Source organism: Pyrus communis, chromosome 2 (genome assembly GCF_041283825.1).
Source record: "Pyrus communis isolate YQ-2024b chromosome 2, ASM4128382v1, whole genome shotgun sequence".
NCBI classification, from domain to species: Eukaryota; Viridiplantae; Streptophyta; class Magnoliopsida; order Rosales; family Rosaceae; genus Pyrus; species Pyrus communis.
Genome location: NC_142566.1, coordinates 1,987,231 through 2,005,636, shown reverse-complemented (window position 1 = coordinate 2,005,636; position 18,406 = coordinate 1,987,231). Strand labels below are relative to the sequence as shown.

The following is an 18,406-nucleotide window of genomic DNA, read 5'->3' as shown; positions in this document are numbered from 1 at the left end:
TTTCCTCCTTCATTAAGCATATTAAAGAACATAGGATATACAACAATTGCGTGATTCGAGTTTGATGGTAAGATAAAGATTGTGTGATGATAGGTGTAGAGTTAGGTTGTATGATTTCAAATAAAATTTATCTTCCATTTATAGGGAAGTGATCATTCTTTTGAGGTTTTTATTTGCTCTCTTTATTTATGACCATCCAAATGAATAAATTAAATAAAATTAACGATCACTTAAAAGACCTTCCTAACACTAGATCAAGTTTTTTGCACTCAAAATCCTATGTAGCATCTATGTGACCTATAAACATAGCAAATATTTAAAACGCACTTAATAATATTAACTCTTCAACTTATCAATTAATAAAAAAATAAAAATTAAAGATACATCAAGTCAATAAGTCATGCGTCACTCAACTAGAAAAGGTACAGAGGCTACAGAAAGTTTTGGCCGCAGAAGATTTGAACTCTTCAAATTGGACCCGGCAAAGAAAAGGCACGGTAGAGGAAATGAAAAAGGCCGCCGCACCACCAGCAGCAGCCGCCGCGGAGGACTCTTCCTCCATCTCATGCAAAGACGTTCCCAATCTCCTCTCCTCTTTCGTTGACACGTTCGTCGACTTCTCCGTCAGCGGCGGCCTCTTCCTCTTACCGCAAACCCCCAATCATCCACTTCCCGCCTCCCCTCAAAATCACCAGAATGCCCTCCCTGCCCGCCACAGCTCCGACGATCCCCTGCCGTCTCGCCGACCGCTGCAAACCTATTACCCCCCGCAGGACCGTTTGGTCGCAATCGGCGATCTCCACGGCGACTTGGAGAAGACCAAGGAATCGCTTAGGCTTGCTAAATTGATCGACCCGGAGTCGGGTAAATGGGTCGGAGGGTCCACCACCGTGGTCCAGGTCGGCGACGTGATGGACCGGGGCGGCGACGAGATTAAAATCCTCTATTATCTCGAGAAATTGAAACGAGAAGCCGCCAGATGCGGCGGCACGGTTATTACGATGCACGGCAACCACGAGATCATGAACGTGGAAGGAGATTTCAGGTTTGTGACCCGCAAGGGTTTGGATGAGTTTAGAGTTTGGGCTGATTGGTATTCCATTGGGAACCGAATGAAGTCTCTCTGTAAAGGCTTAGAAAAGCCGAAGGATCCCTTTGATGGGGTGCCCCTAGGGTTTAAGAGTGTGAAGGAAGAGTTTGCTGATGGGATTAGGGCAAGAATTGCAGCATTGAGGCCATCCGGTCCAATTTCGTCGCGGTTCTTTTCCGATAACGTGGCTGTGTTGGTTGTCGGGGATTCTGTTTTCGTCCACGGCGGGCTTTTGAGCCAGCACGTATCGTATGGTTTGGAGAAGATCAATGAGGAGGTGAGGGATTGGATTCATGGGTCGAAGGGAAGAATCGCGCCCGAGTTTTGTCATGGTGCGAATGGTGTGGTTTGGCTAAGGAAGTTTTCGCATGGATTGGAGGATCAATGTGATTGTTCAGCACTTGAACATGTTTTAGCTACCATTCCCGGCGCAAAGAGGATGATTATGGGTCATACCATTCAAGAGTTTGGGATTAATGGCATTTGCAACGAGAGAGCAATTCGGATTGATGTAGGGATGTCCAAGGGGTGTATTAATGGCTTGCCCGAAGTTTTGGAGATCAAAGGGAATTCGAGTTTGAGGATCTTGACGTCGAATCCACTGTACAAGAACAAGGAAAAATCTACTGTGCATAATGAGTGGCCTGCATTTTTGACGCAAGGACCAAAACAAGTGGAAGTGAAGGCTTAACTGTTTCGGTATTTTTCAATTTGTTTTTTTAGCTGTTTTGTTTCTTCAGTGTGAAACATTAGTACCTTACATTGAAAATGTTGAGCATAAAGTACAAACTTAAGCCCACAGTATAGGAAATAATGTTCTCTAGCTGAACTGTGGAGATGTATAAAAGTTTAGTTTTGTCAAACTCCTGGTGTTGCTTGTGCTAATGTATCCTTCTTGGCTGTCATTTTATCCCCAACATGTTACCTATAGGCTTTTTTTTTATGCGTTGTTGATCAGTCGTATCCCGACTTAAGCTTATCTGCTGGAGGATAAGGCATTGTATCCATAATTTGCTTCCATAATGATTCTAATGGTTATCTTTACTGGAAGGATTTTACTTGAATGCTCTTTTCAGTTGGTTTTGTTCACAATTTTGCTGTAATATTGATGTTGGTAAAACAAGGGATATTATTAAGGTCAGATGGCCATGAGAGGAGTATGTACGACTGATGAGGGTCAAGTATTTGGAATCTTAAGAAAGGACAATAATTTTGTATTATGAAAGGTTTTGGCCGTGATCCTAATTGAATGGTTGTTTTGGACAAGTAACGTATTCCCTGGATTTTGCACAATAGTTTGAAGGAATAACTTTGGTGGCCCAAGTTTTAAAAAATAATGGATCTGGATACAGTTATTGTGTTTGAGTTCCATTTTATAAGCAGCTTCAAGAGACCCTATCTTGAAATAGAAAATTTTCAAGAGCATGCTTTATTGCAGTTTCTCTTGAACTGGATTTAGAAACTGAAATCGAGGGCATCATTTCTCTGTGATTCAGCTTACTAATTATGTCCTCTATTGAAACTTGAAAGTTAGTTTAAGCAAAAGTGATTTGTCTAACAATGCAAGTAATGGGGTTCGGGTTTCCTTGCAGTTATTCAGCTGCCATTATCCCTCTTAGCCTTCTTTGTTTCAAAACTGCCTCAACCTCAAGCTCGCCTGCAAGCTCCTGCTCACCAGGTATTAAAAAGTAATTAAGGAAATTTTAGAACTAATGAATGCGACAGTACCTGGAGTTGAGTCATTCAAATTTAAGTAAAGACTGCTAAAGCTGAAACATAAATGAATTTGGTATTTAACCCCAGATAGTGCTTAAATTGTCGATTTACCCCAAAAGCCCATAATGTCTCATTGTGTAACAAATAGCTCCACCCAATTTGTTTCTTCTGTGCATTCAAATCTGTGTGTCATTCATTTCCTGCATATCTTTCATTTAAAAGTTCATAATTCGAAGGTTACATAATGATTTTGACTTGTCACATAGTTTGGAAGGTCTTGAGATTAGAACTAATGAATGCGACAGTGCCTGGAGTTGAGTCATTCAAATTTAAGTAATGCCTGTTAAAGCTGAAACATAAATGAATTTGGTGTTTAACCCCAGATAGTGCTTAAATTGTCGATTTACCCCAAAAGTCCATAATGTTTCATTATGTAACAAATAGCTCCACCCAATTTGTTTATTCTGTGCATTCAAATCTGTGTATCATTCATTTCCTGCATATCTTTCATTTAAAAGTTCATAATTCGAAGGTTACATAATGATTTTGACTTGTCACATAGTTTGGAAGGTCTTGAGATTAGTGTCCTTTGTAATATCAAATTTGTAAAGGTATCCCATAGTTTACTTGAACAGTGAGATACCATTGTTGAAAGTGATAACTAAATAGATGGACACCAACATCTGAAATTAGAGCCAAACTGAAAGAAAGAGTGCTAACTAAGCAATATGATATCCGAAAGTAAATTCCGTTTCTTATACTTTTTCTTTCTTTTCAAAATGACTTTCCGCGTCTTGTTTCCCATACAGTGTTAACTTGGATTACTCCTTGTTCATATATATAGGTATATTTATATAATTTCATAATTGTTATGAAAAGGTCATATCATTTGAGCTGATGAAATTGAGCTCAAGAAGACTTCCAACAGTTAATTGTAATTTGTAGGTAACATAGGCATGTCTGAATTACAGTTCCATTAAATAAAAGCCTGCCTTTGATTTAGTTTAGTTACAATGCACACAAATGGGTTTACTCCAATAGGTGGATTAACGTTGGATCAATAGAACATTGTTCACCTCAACATTTTTAGTATTTTGGCTTTTTCCGTCGGATCAGTGTTGCCCCATCCTTTATGGCTTCAATTATAATTGCTTGGAACAGATCACTCAAACGCATGGTCGGAACATTCTTGCAAATGGATAGAAGGGGTTAAGTAAATCATGCGAAATGACTATCAGAACTTGCTTTTTCTCTATTATGATTGAAGTGCATTCTGTGCTTTAAATATTGATCAATGCATTTCAGATTGTCATCTTTGTACACTGTTTGTTGGTAAAAATATTGCCTTTGGTTGATTGAACCTGCACTCGTAGCATGAGTGTTACCATAGTCATGCTTCGGTCATCACCTGGTCGGACATGCAGTTTGCTGACGGTCATCTGCAAGTCCATACATTCAGTTGTCACTATTATTTACATCTATTATTAAGGAACATTGTAACCATTTCACATTTTCCTCTTTCTTTTATAGATGGCTAACAAGTGTACGTGATCAGACGAAGACGAGCAATTCTGGCCTTCCTGAAGGGAGTAGTTCCAAATGTCCAAGGCCAATGTTACCTGATATGCATTGTTTGACATAAAAAAGAAACTGATATGCGATGCAGTAGCTTCGTTTGATTTTGGATGAAGTGCATGGAAGGTACGGTAACCTGTTTACCTTCATTACTTCCTGAGGCTACAGTCTTATAATGGATTGGATTGATATATTCAAGCGTTTGATATGTTCAAATTGTAGAAACTTAATTTGCTCACCACCCAAACCCCTGCACCTGCAGTCTGCACCTCACCTTCCCAGGAAGATCAAATCTCAAGATGAAACTTAATTTGCTCAGCTTCTAAACTCATATGTGAATAAAATCCACCTCAAAGCCATACACGATTTCATGTTATGAAACAAGAAGATTTCATTGTATGATACATTTCAATCGGCCCACAAATGGTAGGATTAAAATAGATAAAATGGTACGATTATAAGGGATAAAATAGTGTTTTATGCAAGCCCCTGAAAAGTCATTTACCTTTACCTTCAACTAGTTTTCAAGCATGCACTCACATTCGTGTAGAAGATATTTTTTTAACTACGGCGTGCTATGCTCAACTTACACATTTTAAATATATTTATATGCGTTAATTGCTTCAATACTTTTTTTTATGACAAAAAGAAAGTCAAATATTTGAAGTAAATGAATAGTATTCAACCATGCTAGAAGAAACCCCTTATAAACCAATCAAAACAGTTGAATTTATATAATAAAATCTGTCTTTCAATTTTCATCTACGTTCTATTGAATTTACATTAAGAATAGAGAAAATAATATTTAATAAACAATTAATTGAATTATATTATTGCTTATCCATTGTGAGGTTAAGCCCACCCCCTCATCCTTAGTGTAGATAATATCGTTTGTTCGAAAGAAAAAAAACACAATTATTTGATAACTAATCAAATCACATTATTATGCGCGTGTGAAAGACTTTTATTATAACCGGCACTACGTGCATCTTAAGATGTTTTGAATGTGTTTAAAAATAGAGAAAATAATATTTAATAAACAAATGATTGAATTATATTATTGCAAACCTATTGTGAGGTTAAACTCACCCCCTCCTCCTTAGTGTAGATAATATCGTTTGTTCGAAAAAAAGAAAAAAAAAATCTTTTGACAACTAATTGAATCACATTATTATGCGCGTGTGAAAGACCTTTTTTACAACTGGCACTACGTGCCTCTTAAGATGTTTTGAACGTGTTTAAAAAATAGAGGAAATAATATTTAATAAACAACTGATTGAATCACAATATTGCTAGCCCATTGTAAGGTTAAGCCCGCCTCCTTCCTTTTAGTGTGGAAACTATCGTTTGTTCAAAAAAAAAAAAAATTTATTTGACAACTAATTGAATTACATTATTATGTGCGTGCGAAAGACCCTTTTATAATCGATACTACATGCCTCTTAAGATGTTCTGAACGTGTTTAAAAATATAGAAAATAATATTTAATGAACAATTGATTGAATCGCATTATTACTAGGCTATTGAGATGTACCAAGTATATAACATTAAAAAAAAACCAAAAGAAATGTATGAAAAGAATTAATTATTAAAAAAAATATTATTTATATGATGAAGTACCCCTGCGTTATTTTAGATTGCTTTTGAACTTTTTTGTTTGGGGCTATTTTTGTCCACTATTTTATTGTGAAGCTTGTGACCCAAAAAATACTGTTCACAGCATTACGAGCCTCTTAAGATGATCTAAACGTGTTTAAAAATAGAAAAATTAATATTTAATAAATAACTGACTGAATCACATTATTGTTAGGCTATTGAGAGGTACTAATTATAAAAATAAATAAAAAAATGTACCAAAAGAAAATTGTACAAAAATAATTAATTATTATAAAAAAAAACTATTTATATGACGAAAATACCCTTGCATTATTTGGTGCATTATTTTTAAAGGAAAACTAATGAAAATAGCTTGAAAACTTTGAGTTTTAATGATAAGAACAAAATAAAGGGTAAAGTGAATAGTATCAAGATTGACTTTTTAGTGTAAAAATGTGATTTTTCGTTAAAGTGAACGGTAACTTGGGCTTTTTGTTAAAACACCCTATTTTTAATTGCTTTTGAACTCTTTGTTTTTTGGGGGTATTTTTGTCCACTTATTTTTTGTGAAGCTTGTGACCCAAAAAACACTGTTCATAGCAGTGTTGGCTTTATATACAGAGATATACTTTGAATATCGTAAGTTATCAATTTTGATTTCGATACCAAAGATGTCTTGTGGTACTGTTTGGGGATTTGATAAGCTAATTCAAGTGATGTCCATTGGTTGGGCTGAGGGACTAATTCAGTTATTAGTGTGTTGATATTTTTCTTCTCAACATTACAATATGTCCTAACTTAAAATCAACTCTCAGAGACTTGTTAGTAGCATTCCAAAATTCTTATTATACATTTCAAACTTTTTATTTTAACCAGTAATGAAAATGAACATCATCTGTGCTTTGTCTTACTCAGCATTAATTCCGCCTGACAAAGTTGGAAAAGCAGAAAAGCTCAGTGACAGTGGTAGTTGTAGTCAGAAAGCTAAATGACACTGGTAGTAGTTAGGGTAGTCATTAATGAAAATAAACATCATCCGAGCTGCAAAGCCAGTGAGAAGGAGATTTTTTTAGCGGATTTGAAACAAGAGCTGACATAACACGTGTAACAGTATAAGTAGAAAAATAACAAAAAGTATATTTGTTTTCATTTATATTATAATATATAATGTACCAATTTGTGTTTTATGTACATAGAAAAATCTCTCGTAAGAATGTTGCACCATTATACAGTACAGATACCGTCTTCCAATCTCAATGGAGCTCCACGTCAAACCCTCAATTAATTAATTAAGGCCTAAGCCTCTTAAACAGCTCATCACACTTGCTATAAGTACGAGGCCTGCGGAACTGATAAAAAGCACCAAAACCAAATGGTACGTTTGGACTAAGCACTTTTGCACTGTTAGTATATCCAGTGGTAGCATTAGAAAGGCTTAGTTCTCAATGCAGATTCGTATTGCTTTTCAAGGGGCTTTTCTGGGTTTCTGGTTCTGCTTCTTTGCTGCAAGCTTCTGCCATAGCAACGGAGAGACCATTGAGGTAACTGGTGAACAAGCAGCAGCCAAATCTTTTTCAGGTAATATATATACTTGCATAGTTTCCTTTTTAAGTACCAAAGTATTTCAAAGAAACTCTAATATGACAACCATTTATTGAGTGGTTAAATGGTGTTGGATTTGCATGGTTTTTTGCAACGTTGATTTTTGAGAAAAGATCTAAATTCTAAACGGTTCATAATATTGAAATACATTGTTGAATGGGCCCTCAGTTGAACCTCGATCCCTATGCATGCATGCATATAATAAAACAATTTCAAAACTAATCTTAGTTTCCTTTTAGACTCGTATGTAATCAGAGATTAGTCTAATGTGTGATTAAGCAGAAGTTATTTAATAATCATTTTGTATATAGTCTTGGTTATTAGTAAATTGCATGTTTGTTTTTGTCCTCATACGTAATAATCTTATGCATGTCTCTGTGTCTATACTATGTGCCTAATGAAGAGTTACAAAGAGCAGAAGCTGCACAAGTCAATGAAGAAGATAAATTTATATTGCCTCCACACAAGCCAATATTCCCCAAGAAGCCGCCTCCAGCTAAGATCATTCCACCAAGGCCCTTTTTCAGGCCACCCCTTCCACCAGTTCCAGCCTACAAAATGCCTCCTTCCTACCAATTGTGTCCTCCCAACAAGACGTGTGTTCCCTACACAAGGTGTGCTGATCCTTACCAAAGAAGGTGTCCTCCACCGCCTCCGGTTGTGGAAGAAAAGCCATTTCTGAAGAAGCCAATTTTCCATCCACTACCAAAATTCAAGAAGCCACTTCCTGCACCAGTTCCAGTTTACAAGAAGCCACTTCCTCCACGTCCATTCCTCGGGAAGCCATTACCTCCCACTGTTCCCTAAACTAGACTAGCTGGTTTTCCTTCCAAATAATAAGAGATGAGTAGCATATAAATACCGATAGAATAAAGTCCTACATGGAGAGAGAAATGAGTTTGTTGTTGTAACTTTATTATCTTGAAATTGTGTGTTGTGTTGTTGTACTTGTTTGATCCTGCTGTTATGCAGCTACCTGGTTATACAACCTTTGCATTTATATATTACTGGAAGAAAAAAAAAATTTCCTTCACTCCAAAGACTCAACGTTGGCCCTTCAAAAATCCTTAAGATGAGATAATTAGCACATTGATATCGATAAATTTTCAGGCCCATCATGGTCCACAACGTCTTACTTAATCACTTATATATTACTAGCCCTTCTGCATGCGCTGATGCACGTGAGAAAGACATTTTTTTACATCACGGCACTACGTGCTGCATGTAGTTAATTTTTTTTCTTTTTATATTTGTTCATACATAAAGACATTCTTATAATTACAGCGCGCTATGCGAAACATACAATGTTTAATTTTAATTTGTACATTTGTACCTGTCAAAAGACATTCATTCATTTTAACTTTTTTTGTTAACAATTTGTAGAAAATTTTGCATTGCTAAATTTAAAATAAGATACTGTAAGCCTCTCAACCTGAGAAAAGAAACACTCATAAACGAAATGAAGCTAAATATGATGTTCCTGATCGATCTCCTACATCACAAATGCCACAAAAATTTGGAACTTTATGCCCAAATGATAGCAGACAAATTCATATGTGAATACACAATTTAAATTGTCATCAAACTCAGTCAATAAACCGCACAAAAAGACAACCTCGATATACATAGAGAAAACTAACCCTCCATAAGAAGAAAGATCACAATGAAATTACAAACTTGAAGTCCGAATTGGTCACCCAACATACATCAACATATCAAATCAAACTAAGAGAATAAAATAAAATTATTTCTTGCATTCCTGAAAACGTAAAGGAAAATCGTATTAGCTGTAAACTAAAAATAACACAATAGAAATGTTAGCTAAAAATGAGAACCTTAATTGTATGCTAAGACGACTTTTTCTCTCGATGTCCAAGTATTCTGCTTAATTTTGCCAAGGGAACACAAACTGTTGCAGAGAGAATGAATGTCAAAGGAAAATTAAACTTCAACAATTAAACCGATTAGAAAACATAAAAATGAAGTCAACCTTATGATGGCGATATAAAATAGAGAGGAAAAAAAAAAAAATCTTAACGGAACCATGAATACGAATGAGAAACACAAAGTTGTCAAAAAGAAAGCCTATTATAGCATGTCAAGACACTTATGACATCTTTTTTACGGTATTATCCTTTTCAATTCATTAAACAAATTTTCGTTTGGAAAAGCTTTGCTATGATTCTCATATTATAACATGTTTTCGTAGTTCAACAAATTTGTTTAATAAAAAAAATTAAAACAGAGCTAAAATTTAACAAGAAACGTACTAATCCAAATGAAAGCAAAACTTTGATAAACAAAGTAAGACAAACATAAAGAGCATACCCGATTGAATCCTCTAGCTAAACTTTGATAAGTCGAATGATTTTCGTTTTGGTTTTACAATCTGTGCAAAAAAAAACTTTCAATCATGCAACTAAAGAAAACAAATACCAAAAAGTAGAATTCCAAAACAATTAACTTAAGTCCCTCAAACACAAAAGAAATGATTAACTCAAAAGAGAAACAAATGGAATTAGTAAAAAAATAAAGACATCGTTTATCCACAATTCATCCATTCAAGGCCCGGTAACTCCCAAAGGTAGGGTTCTGGTTTTCTGCCTGCGCTTTCCCTCATGTGAGATGACTTTGTTTTATCATAGTACGTTACGTGCGAATTTAAAAATTTTTGTGACTACAATATATCATTTTATTTATTCTATGACTTTATATTAGAAGTAATAGTCATAATTAATTGGCTCTACTTACCTCTTTGAAAGCTTTGTACGATAAGTAAAACACATCCACCAATTGTAGTAGTTCTTTGAAATCCCAAACTCATTTGCTCCCTCGCATCTATTTTTCAAACACTCTTCGACTATCGTAATTTGCCTCCTCGTACAGTTGTGGAGCCATGAACGATGATGGCCCTACTTCAATCAAAATGTAGATAAATCTAAACATATATTAACTTCTTTCTAAACCATCATATTTCTCACAAACTAAACACCAACATTTGACAGGGAGGTAAAGATTTTAAAGAGAATTCTAATTGTTGAAGCAATAACGTGCTGATAAACAATTACTAATGTCCATAGTGCAAACGGAGAGAATAAAACTATATTCATATTCTCTCTTGAAGGTATTCATAATATATAACCAACGAATGGTTTTATCAATAGTTTACATATGCTGATCCAACTTCAGAAGTTGGAAGAAAGAGTATGTCCATAGAAATTACCTGATTACATGCTACATATCTGAATTCAAAGTAACCCACGATCAACTTGCGTTCTCAATTCTATCTCAACCAAAATTCACCTTCCAAACACAGAAGTTCACGTCAATTCAAACTTATCATACTAAAAAAAACAAAGGAAAAAAAAAAAACCAATTTCACATAAACAAATCAATTTAAATCCGTGATGGAATATCATAATTACCACGAGATATGCTCGTAGTGGTTACATCAAACTACCACATCATCTTTTGTGAATTCACCACGCCTTTGGCCTGTGATGGATGCTTTTATCGTACATAATTGAAAATATTTGGAGAAGGCGGGAGATTAAAAATTTGGACTGCTAAAATTTTAGCATGGCACCCAAAATCTCAATTCCCTATTTCCATTTTGTTATTTAAAAAAAAAAAAAAAAAAAAAAAAAAAAAAAAAAAAACCTCCCTATTATCAAATCTAAGGCACCAAGTATTAAAAAAAAATTTAGTCTAGTATTAATCCAGATTATTCCAATTCACTTTCCTCTTTCTTCTACTCACTACTCTTGCATTGCAACCCCGTGACCCAAAAACCAAGAGTCCGCCGATCTCATCTCTCAGTCTCTATCTCTCTCTAGCGCCACGACACTCGAATCCATGCCGACACAGTAACCGTCTCTCTCTCTCTCTCTGCGCGCCCGACCCTACCACCTACTTCCAGTTTTTAATTCCACCATTGAAAACCCAAGAACCCTGGAGCCACCAAATCCACGGCTAAAACCCCCCACATCTATGAGACTGCACGGTCGCTCAAAGCTTCAAGGTTAAAACAATTCAATTTCTTATTAGTCTTTTTTAACTTTACTTTTGGATTTACAGGTAATTACTTCCAAAATTAAGCAAGCTAGCAGCCTTTCACCCCATAGCCATCCTCTGAGGCCTTTAATTAGGTAATTTTGGTTTTATTTTTTAGATTATATGTATTTGTCCATGGCTATTTTATTTTACGTAATTGTTGGGGATTATTCAAATGATTTATTTGCACATATGGAGGCTTTAATAAGTTGTTTTATTTGGTCTTTGTATTTCAGTTTTTTGTTTGTTATGAACTTGCAGGTTGATATTTTTTTCGGTGTTTATTGGTTTTCATGGTGATTGAAGGTAAAAAAATTTGAGTTGTTGATACCATTTATTGAAAAGGGCAGTTGTTTGATTTGGCTTTGAATTGCTGTGAAATTTGAACCATAATTCTTTTAAGTGCTCTGCATTTGAAATAATTGAAAATGGTCTCTTGTGCAAGCAGAATGATCTCCCCCATCATAGATGATTGTGTTGTTTGCAGGTTGGTCATGGTTTTTGATAAGGGTAATTCTCTTGTTTGTGTTTTTAAACCAAGATGTTGCTGGTATAGGTTTTATACTCTGCAAGTTTTTGGGTTGTTCTGCATTCAATATTTTCATCATAATCTCACTTTATCAACATTCTTGTAGTGTGCATACCCGAGCCCAATTCCACCTTTATCAACATTCTTCTGTAAGGTAAAAATCCCAAAGCTTGTTTCAATATGCTCAAGTATTTGGAATCTTAAGAAAGAACAATAATTTTCTATGATGAAAGGTTTTGGCAGTCGGTTTTCCTGATTTGTTGTTTTGGACAAGTAATGTATTCTCTGGGTTTTGCACAATAGTTTGAAGGAATAACTCTGGTGGATCAAGTTTTGAAACTAATGGATCTGGAGACAGTTATTGTGTTTGAGTTCAATTTTATAAGCAGCTTACCTTATCTTGAAATAGGAAGAATTTTCAAGAGCAAGCTTTTTTGCAGTTTTTCTTGAATTGGATTTAGAAACTGAAATTGAGGACATCATTTCTCTGTGATTCAGCTTACTAAGTATGTCCTCTATTGAAACTGGAAAGTTAGTTTAAGCAAAAATGATTTGGCTAACAATACAAGCAATGGGGTTCGGGTTTCCTTGCAGTTATTCAGCTGCCATTATACCTCTTAGCCTTCTTTGTTTCAAAACTGTCTCAACCTCAAGCTCGCCTGCAAGCTCCTGCTCACCAGGTATTAAGAGAAATTATAGAACTAATGAATGCGATAGTATCTGGAGTTGAGTTCATTCAAATTTAAGTAATGCCTGTTAAAGCTGAAACAGAATGAGTTTGGGATTTAACCCCGGGTAGTGCTTAGAGAGTTGATTTACCCCAAAAGCCCATAATGTCTCATTGTGTAGCAAATTGCTCCTGCCAATTTGTTTCTTCTGTGCATTCAAATCTGCGTATCGTTCATTTCCTGCATATTTTCATTTAAAATTCGAAGGTTACATATTGATTTTGACTTGTCACATAGTTTGGAAGGTCTTGAAATTAGTGGCCTTTGTAATATCAAATTTGTGAAGGTATCCCAAAGTTTACTTGAACATTAAGATACCATTGTTGAAAGTGATAACTAAATAGATGGACACCGACATCTGAAATTAGAGCTAAACTGAAAGAAACTGTGCCAACTAAGCAATATAATATCTGAAAGTAAATTCCATTTCTTATTCTTTTTCTTTCCTTTCACAACAGACTTTTCGATTCTTGTTTCATGGCATACAATCTAACATGAATTACTTCTTGTTCATATCCATAAGGTACATTTATATAATTTGATAATTGTTACGGAGAGGTCATATCATTTGAGTTTTTGAAATTGAGCTCAAGAAGACCTCCAACAGTTGTTGTAATTTGTAGGTAAAATAGGCATGTCTGAATTACAGTTACGTTGAAGAAAAACCTGCCTTTGATTTGGTTTAGTCCAATGCATTCTTGTGGATTTACTCAAATTGGTGGATTATCATTGAATCAATAGAACATACTTCTCACCTCAACAGTTTTAGTATTTTGGCCTTCTCCGTCGGATCAGTGTTGCCCATCTTTTGTGGCTTTAATTATAAATGCTTGGAAAAGTTCACTCAAATGCATGGTCGGAACATTCTTGCTAATGGTCGGACATTCTGTTTGTTGACGGTCATCTGCATGTCCATACATTGAGTTGTCGCTTATATTTACATCTATTATTTAGGAACATTATAACCATTTCACGTTTTCCTCTTTCTTTTCTAGATGGCTAACAAGGGTACGTGATTAAACTAAGAAGAGCAATTCTGGCCTTCCTGAAGGGAGTAGTTCCAAATGTCCAAGGCCAGCGTTAACTGAAATGCATTGTTTGACATAAAAAGGAAACTGATATGCGATGCAGTAGCTTCGTTTGATTTTAGATGAAGTGCATGGAAGGTACGGTAACTTGTTTACCTTCATTACTTCCTGAGGCTACACTCTTAAATTGATTGGATTGATAAATTCAAGCATTTGATATGTTCAAATTGTTGAAAATGTCGACGCTGAAATATTTGGTTAATTCTGAAAAGCGTAGGTGCTGAATTACATAACTTGTAGGGAAGGGCACAATGTGATTTAATGGAGAATAAGATGATCAATGAACTTGATAGCCAAGCATTGATCGTCCAATCTTTCTAGCTGCCCTACAATAATAGCGGACTTGTTAGGGTACAACTCTGAACCTAGACGCTTACGCGTCTAGATTACATTCCTTAGCTATCGGCGTACAGTTTTATCGCTGTAGTGTGAGAAGAGGTAGACGTCAGTACTTTATTTGAAGTCCAAGTTTTGTAACTTCCGGTGACTCAGATATGTTCCTGTCCCACCATCCTCACTCTTATCACCAAACCCCTGCACCTCACCTCCCCACGAAGATCAAAGATGAAGCTTACTTTGCTCAGCTTCTAAACTCACCACCATATGTGAATAAAATCCACCTCAAAACAAGAAGATTTCATGCTATGAACACCACAAGATTTCATAGCATGATGCATTTCAATCGGCCCACAAATGGTAGAATTAAAAGGGATAAAATGGTATTATAAGGGATAAAATAGTGTTTTGTGCAATCTCCTTAAAATGGAATGTGATTTACCTTTATCTTCAATATACTTTGAATATAGTAAGTTATCAATTTCGATTTCGAGACCAAAAATGTCTTGTGATACTGTTTGGGGATTTGATAAGCTAATTCAAGTAATGTCTATTTGTTGGGCCGAGGGACTAATTCAGTTGTTAGTGTATTGATATTTTTCTTCTGAACGTTACTGTATGTCCCAAGTTAAAATCACCCCTCAATTGCTAAAAAGTGCATATCATGAGTTGAAAGTAGAATATCATTGGATAGTTAGTAGCCAACAATGCGTACTAACAAGTGGCTCATTAGAAAAATACGGACAGCAGCTCCCTTAAAGAAAATGACGGCAGATCCTGATTTTGATACTTTGTAAGCTGTGAAGTTGTTTGAGCATGGTTATGGGTAGAGTGCAATTTCTAACTAGCCTCCTTTAAGCACGAAAGAAGTGGATAACCGCTGCTTGCCAATTGTTCTCCTTTTTTGAAAGGAAGAAGAGAAAAAAACAAAGCCACCGACATGTTACAAATGGGCAGAGTTGACCTGAGAATGCCTCAAATTAGTCGTACTCAGCATTATACTGTTTGACAAAAATTGGAAAAGCAGAAAAGCTAAAAGACACTGGTAGTAGTCAGAAAAGCTAAATTACATTTATGACATCCTGCATTGCCCATGGGAGTGGATCATGTAAGCTTTATATGTATATTCTCATCTCTAACTAGGATGAGGCATTTTGGGAGCTCATTGGTTTCAAGTTTCGTAAGAACTTCGAAGTTAAGTGAGTTTGCGCGAAAGTCTTCCCAAGATGGGTGACCCACTGGGGAGTTCTCGTGTGAGTTCTCAGAAACAAAATCGTGAGGGCATGGTTGGGGTCTAAAGCGGTCGATATTGTGCTACGATGAAGTCGAGCTTGGGATGCGGTAGGGGCCTGGGTCAGGATGTGACAATTTGGTATCGGAGCCAATCCATGGTAGGAAGTGTGCCGACGAGGATGTCGGACCCCTAAAGGCGGTGGATTATTACATCCCACATCGTCCAGGGGAGTGAATCATGTAAGCTTTATATGTATATTCTCATTTCTATCTAGCACGAGGCCTTTTGGGAGCTCACTGGTTTCGGGTTCCGTAGGAACTCGGAAGTTAAGCGAGTTCGTGCGAGAACATTCTCAAGATGGGTGATTTACTGGGAAGTTCTCATGTGAGTTCCCAGAAACAAAACCGTGAGGGCGTGATCGGGGTCTAAAGCGGACAATATCGTGCTACGATGGAGTCGAGCCCGGGTTGTGGTGGACCTTGGGTCGGGATGTGCCAACATTGGTAGTAGTTAGGGTAGTCATTAATGAAAATAGACATCATCTGAGCTGGAAAGCCCGTGAGCGTGATATTTTTTTAGTGGATTCGGAACACGAGCTAACATAACAAGTGTCACAAAACAAAAGAATAATGAAATATATATTTGTCTCCACTTATATTGTAATATACAATGTATCCATTTGTGTTCTGAGTACATAGAAAAATCTTTCGTAAGAATGTTGCATAATTGTACGGTACCAATACCGTTTTCCAATCTCAATGGAGCTTCATGTCAAACTCTCAATTAATTAAAAAGGCCTACGCCTCCTAAACAGCTCATCACTCATGCTATAAATAACAGGGCCTGTCGAACTGATAAAAAGCACCAAAACCAAATGGTACGTTTGGATTAAGCACTTTTGCACTGTTAGTATATCCAGTGGTAGCATAGAAGGGCTTAATTCTCAATGCAGATTCGTGTTGCTTTTCAAGGGGCTCTTCTGGGTCTCTGGTTCTGCTTCTTTGCTGTAAGCTTCTGCTATAGCAATGGAGAGACCATTGAGGTAACCGGTGAACAAGCTGCAGCCAAAGCTTTTTCAGGTAATATATATACTTATATAGTTTCCTTTTAAGAACCAAAGTATTTCAAGGAAACTCTAAATGACAACCATTTATTGAGTAGTTAAATTGTGTCGGATTTGCATGGTTTTTTGCAGCATTGATTTTTGCGAGAAGACCTAATACTAAACAGCCTTAGTTGAACCTCCCTATACATGCATGCACATATAAACAAAACAATTTCAAAACTAATCTCAGTTTCGTTTTCCATTATATAAGACTCATATGTAGTCATAGATTAGTCTAATGTGTGATTAAGTAGTAGTTATTTTATAATCATTTTGTATATGTTCTTGGTTATTAGTTAATCATATATATATTTGTTTTTCTCCTCGTACGTAATAATCTTTTGCATGTCTCTGTGTGTAAACTATGTCCATAATGAAGAGTTGCAAAGAGCAGAAGCTGCAGAAGTCCATGAAGAAGAGAAAATTGTACCTGGATATCAAGGCATTGATAATTCTCCCTGGGGTCCTCCATCGGTTCCGGTTGTGGAAGAAAAGCCATTTCTGAAGAAGCCAATTTTCCATCCACTTCCAAAATTCAAGAAGCCACTTCCGCCACCAATTCCAGTTTACAAGAAGCCACTTCCTCCACCAATTCCAGTTTACAAGAAGCCACTTCCTCCACCAGTCCCAGTTTACAAGAAGCCACTTCCTCCACTTCCAAAATTCAAGAAGCCACTTCCTCCACCAATTCCAGTTTACAAGAAGCCACTTCCTCCACCAATTCCAATTTACAAGAAGCCACTTCCTCCACCAATTCCAGTTTACAAGAAGCCACTTCCTCCACCAATTCCAATTTACAAGAAGCCACTTCCTCCACCAATTCCAATTTACAAGAAGCCACTTCCTCCACCAATTCCAGTTTACAAGAAGCCACTTCCAAAATTCAAGAAGCCATTTCCTCCACATCCATTCCTTGGGACAATTCCAGTTTACAAGAAGCCACTTCCAAAATTCAAGAAGCCATTTCCTCCACATCCATTCCTTGGGAAGCCGGTACCTCCCACTGTTCCCTAAACTAGACTAGCTAGTCGTCCTTCCAAATAAGAGATGAGTAGCATATAAATAGCTATAGAATAAAGTCCTACATGGAGAGAGAAATGAGGTTGTTCTAACTTTATTATCTTGAAATTGTGTGTTGTGTTGTTGTACTTGTTTGATTCTGCTGTTATGCAGCTACCTTGTAATACGACCTTTGCATTTATAAATTATTGGAAAAAAAAAATTTCCTTCACTCCAAAGAATCAACTTCGGCCCTTCAAAATCCTTATGAATGAGATCATTAGCACATTAATATCAATAAATTTTCAGGCCCATCATGGTCCATAGCATCTGGCTTAATCACCTATAATTATAAAAGGCATTAGTGATATTATGTGGAATTCTATTCTCCAACATATATTTCATGAACTAAACTCGAATATGACAAATGAAAAGAACTAAAAACCTGCACAAATTTGCAAAGAACCATTATATATATCACCAAAATTTTAATAGTGAGAGTGTAGAATCCTATAATTCTGGAAGGCATATTCTTGTTGTGCAAGATTCATTGAGACGGGTCAACAACCTATACCATCCCAAAACTTGCATCTTAATTATTACGACATGTTGAGTTTTATTGCAAAAGACCTTGATATGATTAGGAAAGGAACTATTTATATTGTAATTTGTTTGATCAATTCTTGTACTGTTCCACAATAAGAAATTCCGCTTCATGCTTATTAAAATTCTTTCTGCACTGCTCAAGCATTTGA

General features: G+C 36.1%; 2 protein-coding genes and 1 pseudogene across 10 annotated transcripts; all 3 read left to right on the top strand.

Annotated features, from left to right (window-relative positions):
- Positions 1-401: 401 nt before the first annotated feature.
- Positions 402-4,606, top strand: LOC137747646 (shewanella-like protein phosphatase 2 pseudogene; annotated as a pseudogene). 3 transcript variants are annotated; one of them, XR_011069985.2, is made up of 3 exons: positions 402-1,789; positions 2,691-2,768; positions 4,337-4,606. The product of XR_011069985.2 is annotated as a shewanella-like protein phosphatase 2 pseudogene, transcript variant X2 (transcript). The 3 variants fall into 3 exon arrangements; XR_011069984.2 differs by having other exon boundaries at positions 429-1,789; positions 2,683-2,768; XR_015953775.1 differs by lacking the exon at positions 2,691-2,768 and having other exon boundaries at positions 429-1,789.
- Positions 4,607-7,325: 2,719 nt separating this feature from the next.
- LOC137746495 (uncharacterized) lies at positions 7,326-8,583 on the top strand. Its single transcript, XM_068486516.2, has 2 exons — positions 7,326-7,555; positions 7,983-8,583. Exons 1-2 carry the CDS (start codon positions 7,423-7,425, stop codon positions 8,384-8,386), a joined length of 537 nt encoding a protein of 178 aa, XP_068342617.1. The 5' UTR covers positions 7,326-7,422; the 3' UTR covers positions 8,387-8,583.
- Positions 8,584-11,281: 2,698 nt separating this feature from the next.
- On the top strand, positions 11,282-17,893 carry LOC137747594 (uncharacterized). 6 transcript variants are annotated; one of them, XM_088680649.1, is made up of 8 exons: positions 11,316-11,727; positions 11,894-11,938; positions 12,081-12,142; positions 12,268-12,315; positions 13,885-14,055; positions 16,388-16,626; positions 17,032-17,571; positions 17,641-17,893. In XM_088680649.1, exons 6-8 carry the CDS (start codon positions 16,494-16,496, stop codon positions 17,664-17,666), a joined length of 699 nt encoding a protein of 232 aa, XP_088536775.1. In that variant the 5' UTR covers positions 11,316-11,727; positions 11,894-11,938; positions 12,081-12,142; positions 12,268-12,315; positions 13,885-14,055; positions 16,388-16,493; the 3' UTR covers positions 17,667-17,893. The 6 variants fall into 6 exon arrangements, with proteins under 6 accessions (XP_088536786.1, XP_088536781.1, XP_088536755.1 ...); XM_088680640.1 differs by lacking the exon at positions 12,081-12,142 and having other exon boundaries at positions 11,306-11,727; XM_088680660.1 differs by lacking the exons at positions 11,894-11,938; positions 12,081-12,142 and having other exon boundaries at positions 11,282-11,727; positions 17,032-17,444; positions 17,580-17,893.
- Positions 17,894-18,406: the final 513 nt, after the last annotated feature.

Coding starts and splice junctions, on each gene's coding strand:
- LOC137747594 (XM_088680629.1), top strand. CDS start 16,494: ATGCAGATTCGTGTTGCTTTTCAAGGGGCTCTTCTGGGTCTCTGGTTC. Junction 16,627..17,031: donor TGCAGCCAAAGCTTTTTCAG/GTAATATATATA, acceptor TCCATAATGAAG/AGTTGCAAAGAGCAGAAGCT. Junction 17,572..17,640: donor TCCACATCCATTCCTTGGGA/CAATTCCAGTTT, acceptor CATTCCTTGGGA/AGCCGGTACCTCCCACTGTT.
- LOC137746495 (XM_068486516.2), top strand. CDS start 7,423: ATGCAGATTCGTATTGCTTTTCAAGGGGCTTTTCTGGGTTTCTGGTTC. Junction 7,556..7,982: donor AGCAGCCAAATCTTTTTCAG/GTAATATATATA, acceptor TGCCTAATGAAG/AGTTACAAAGAGCAGAAGCT.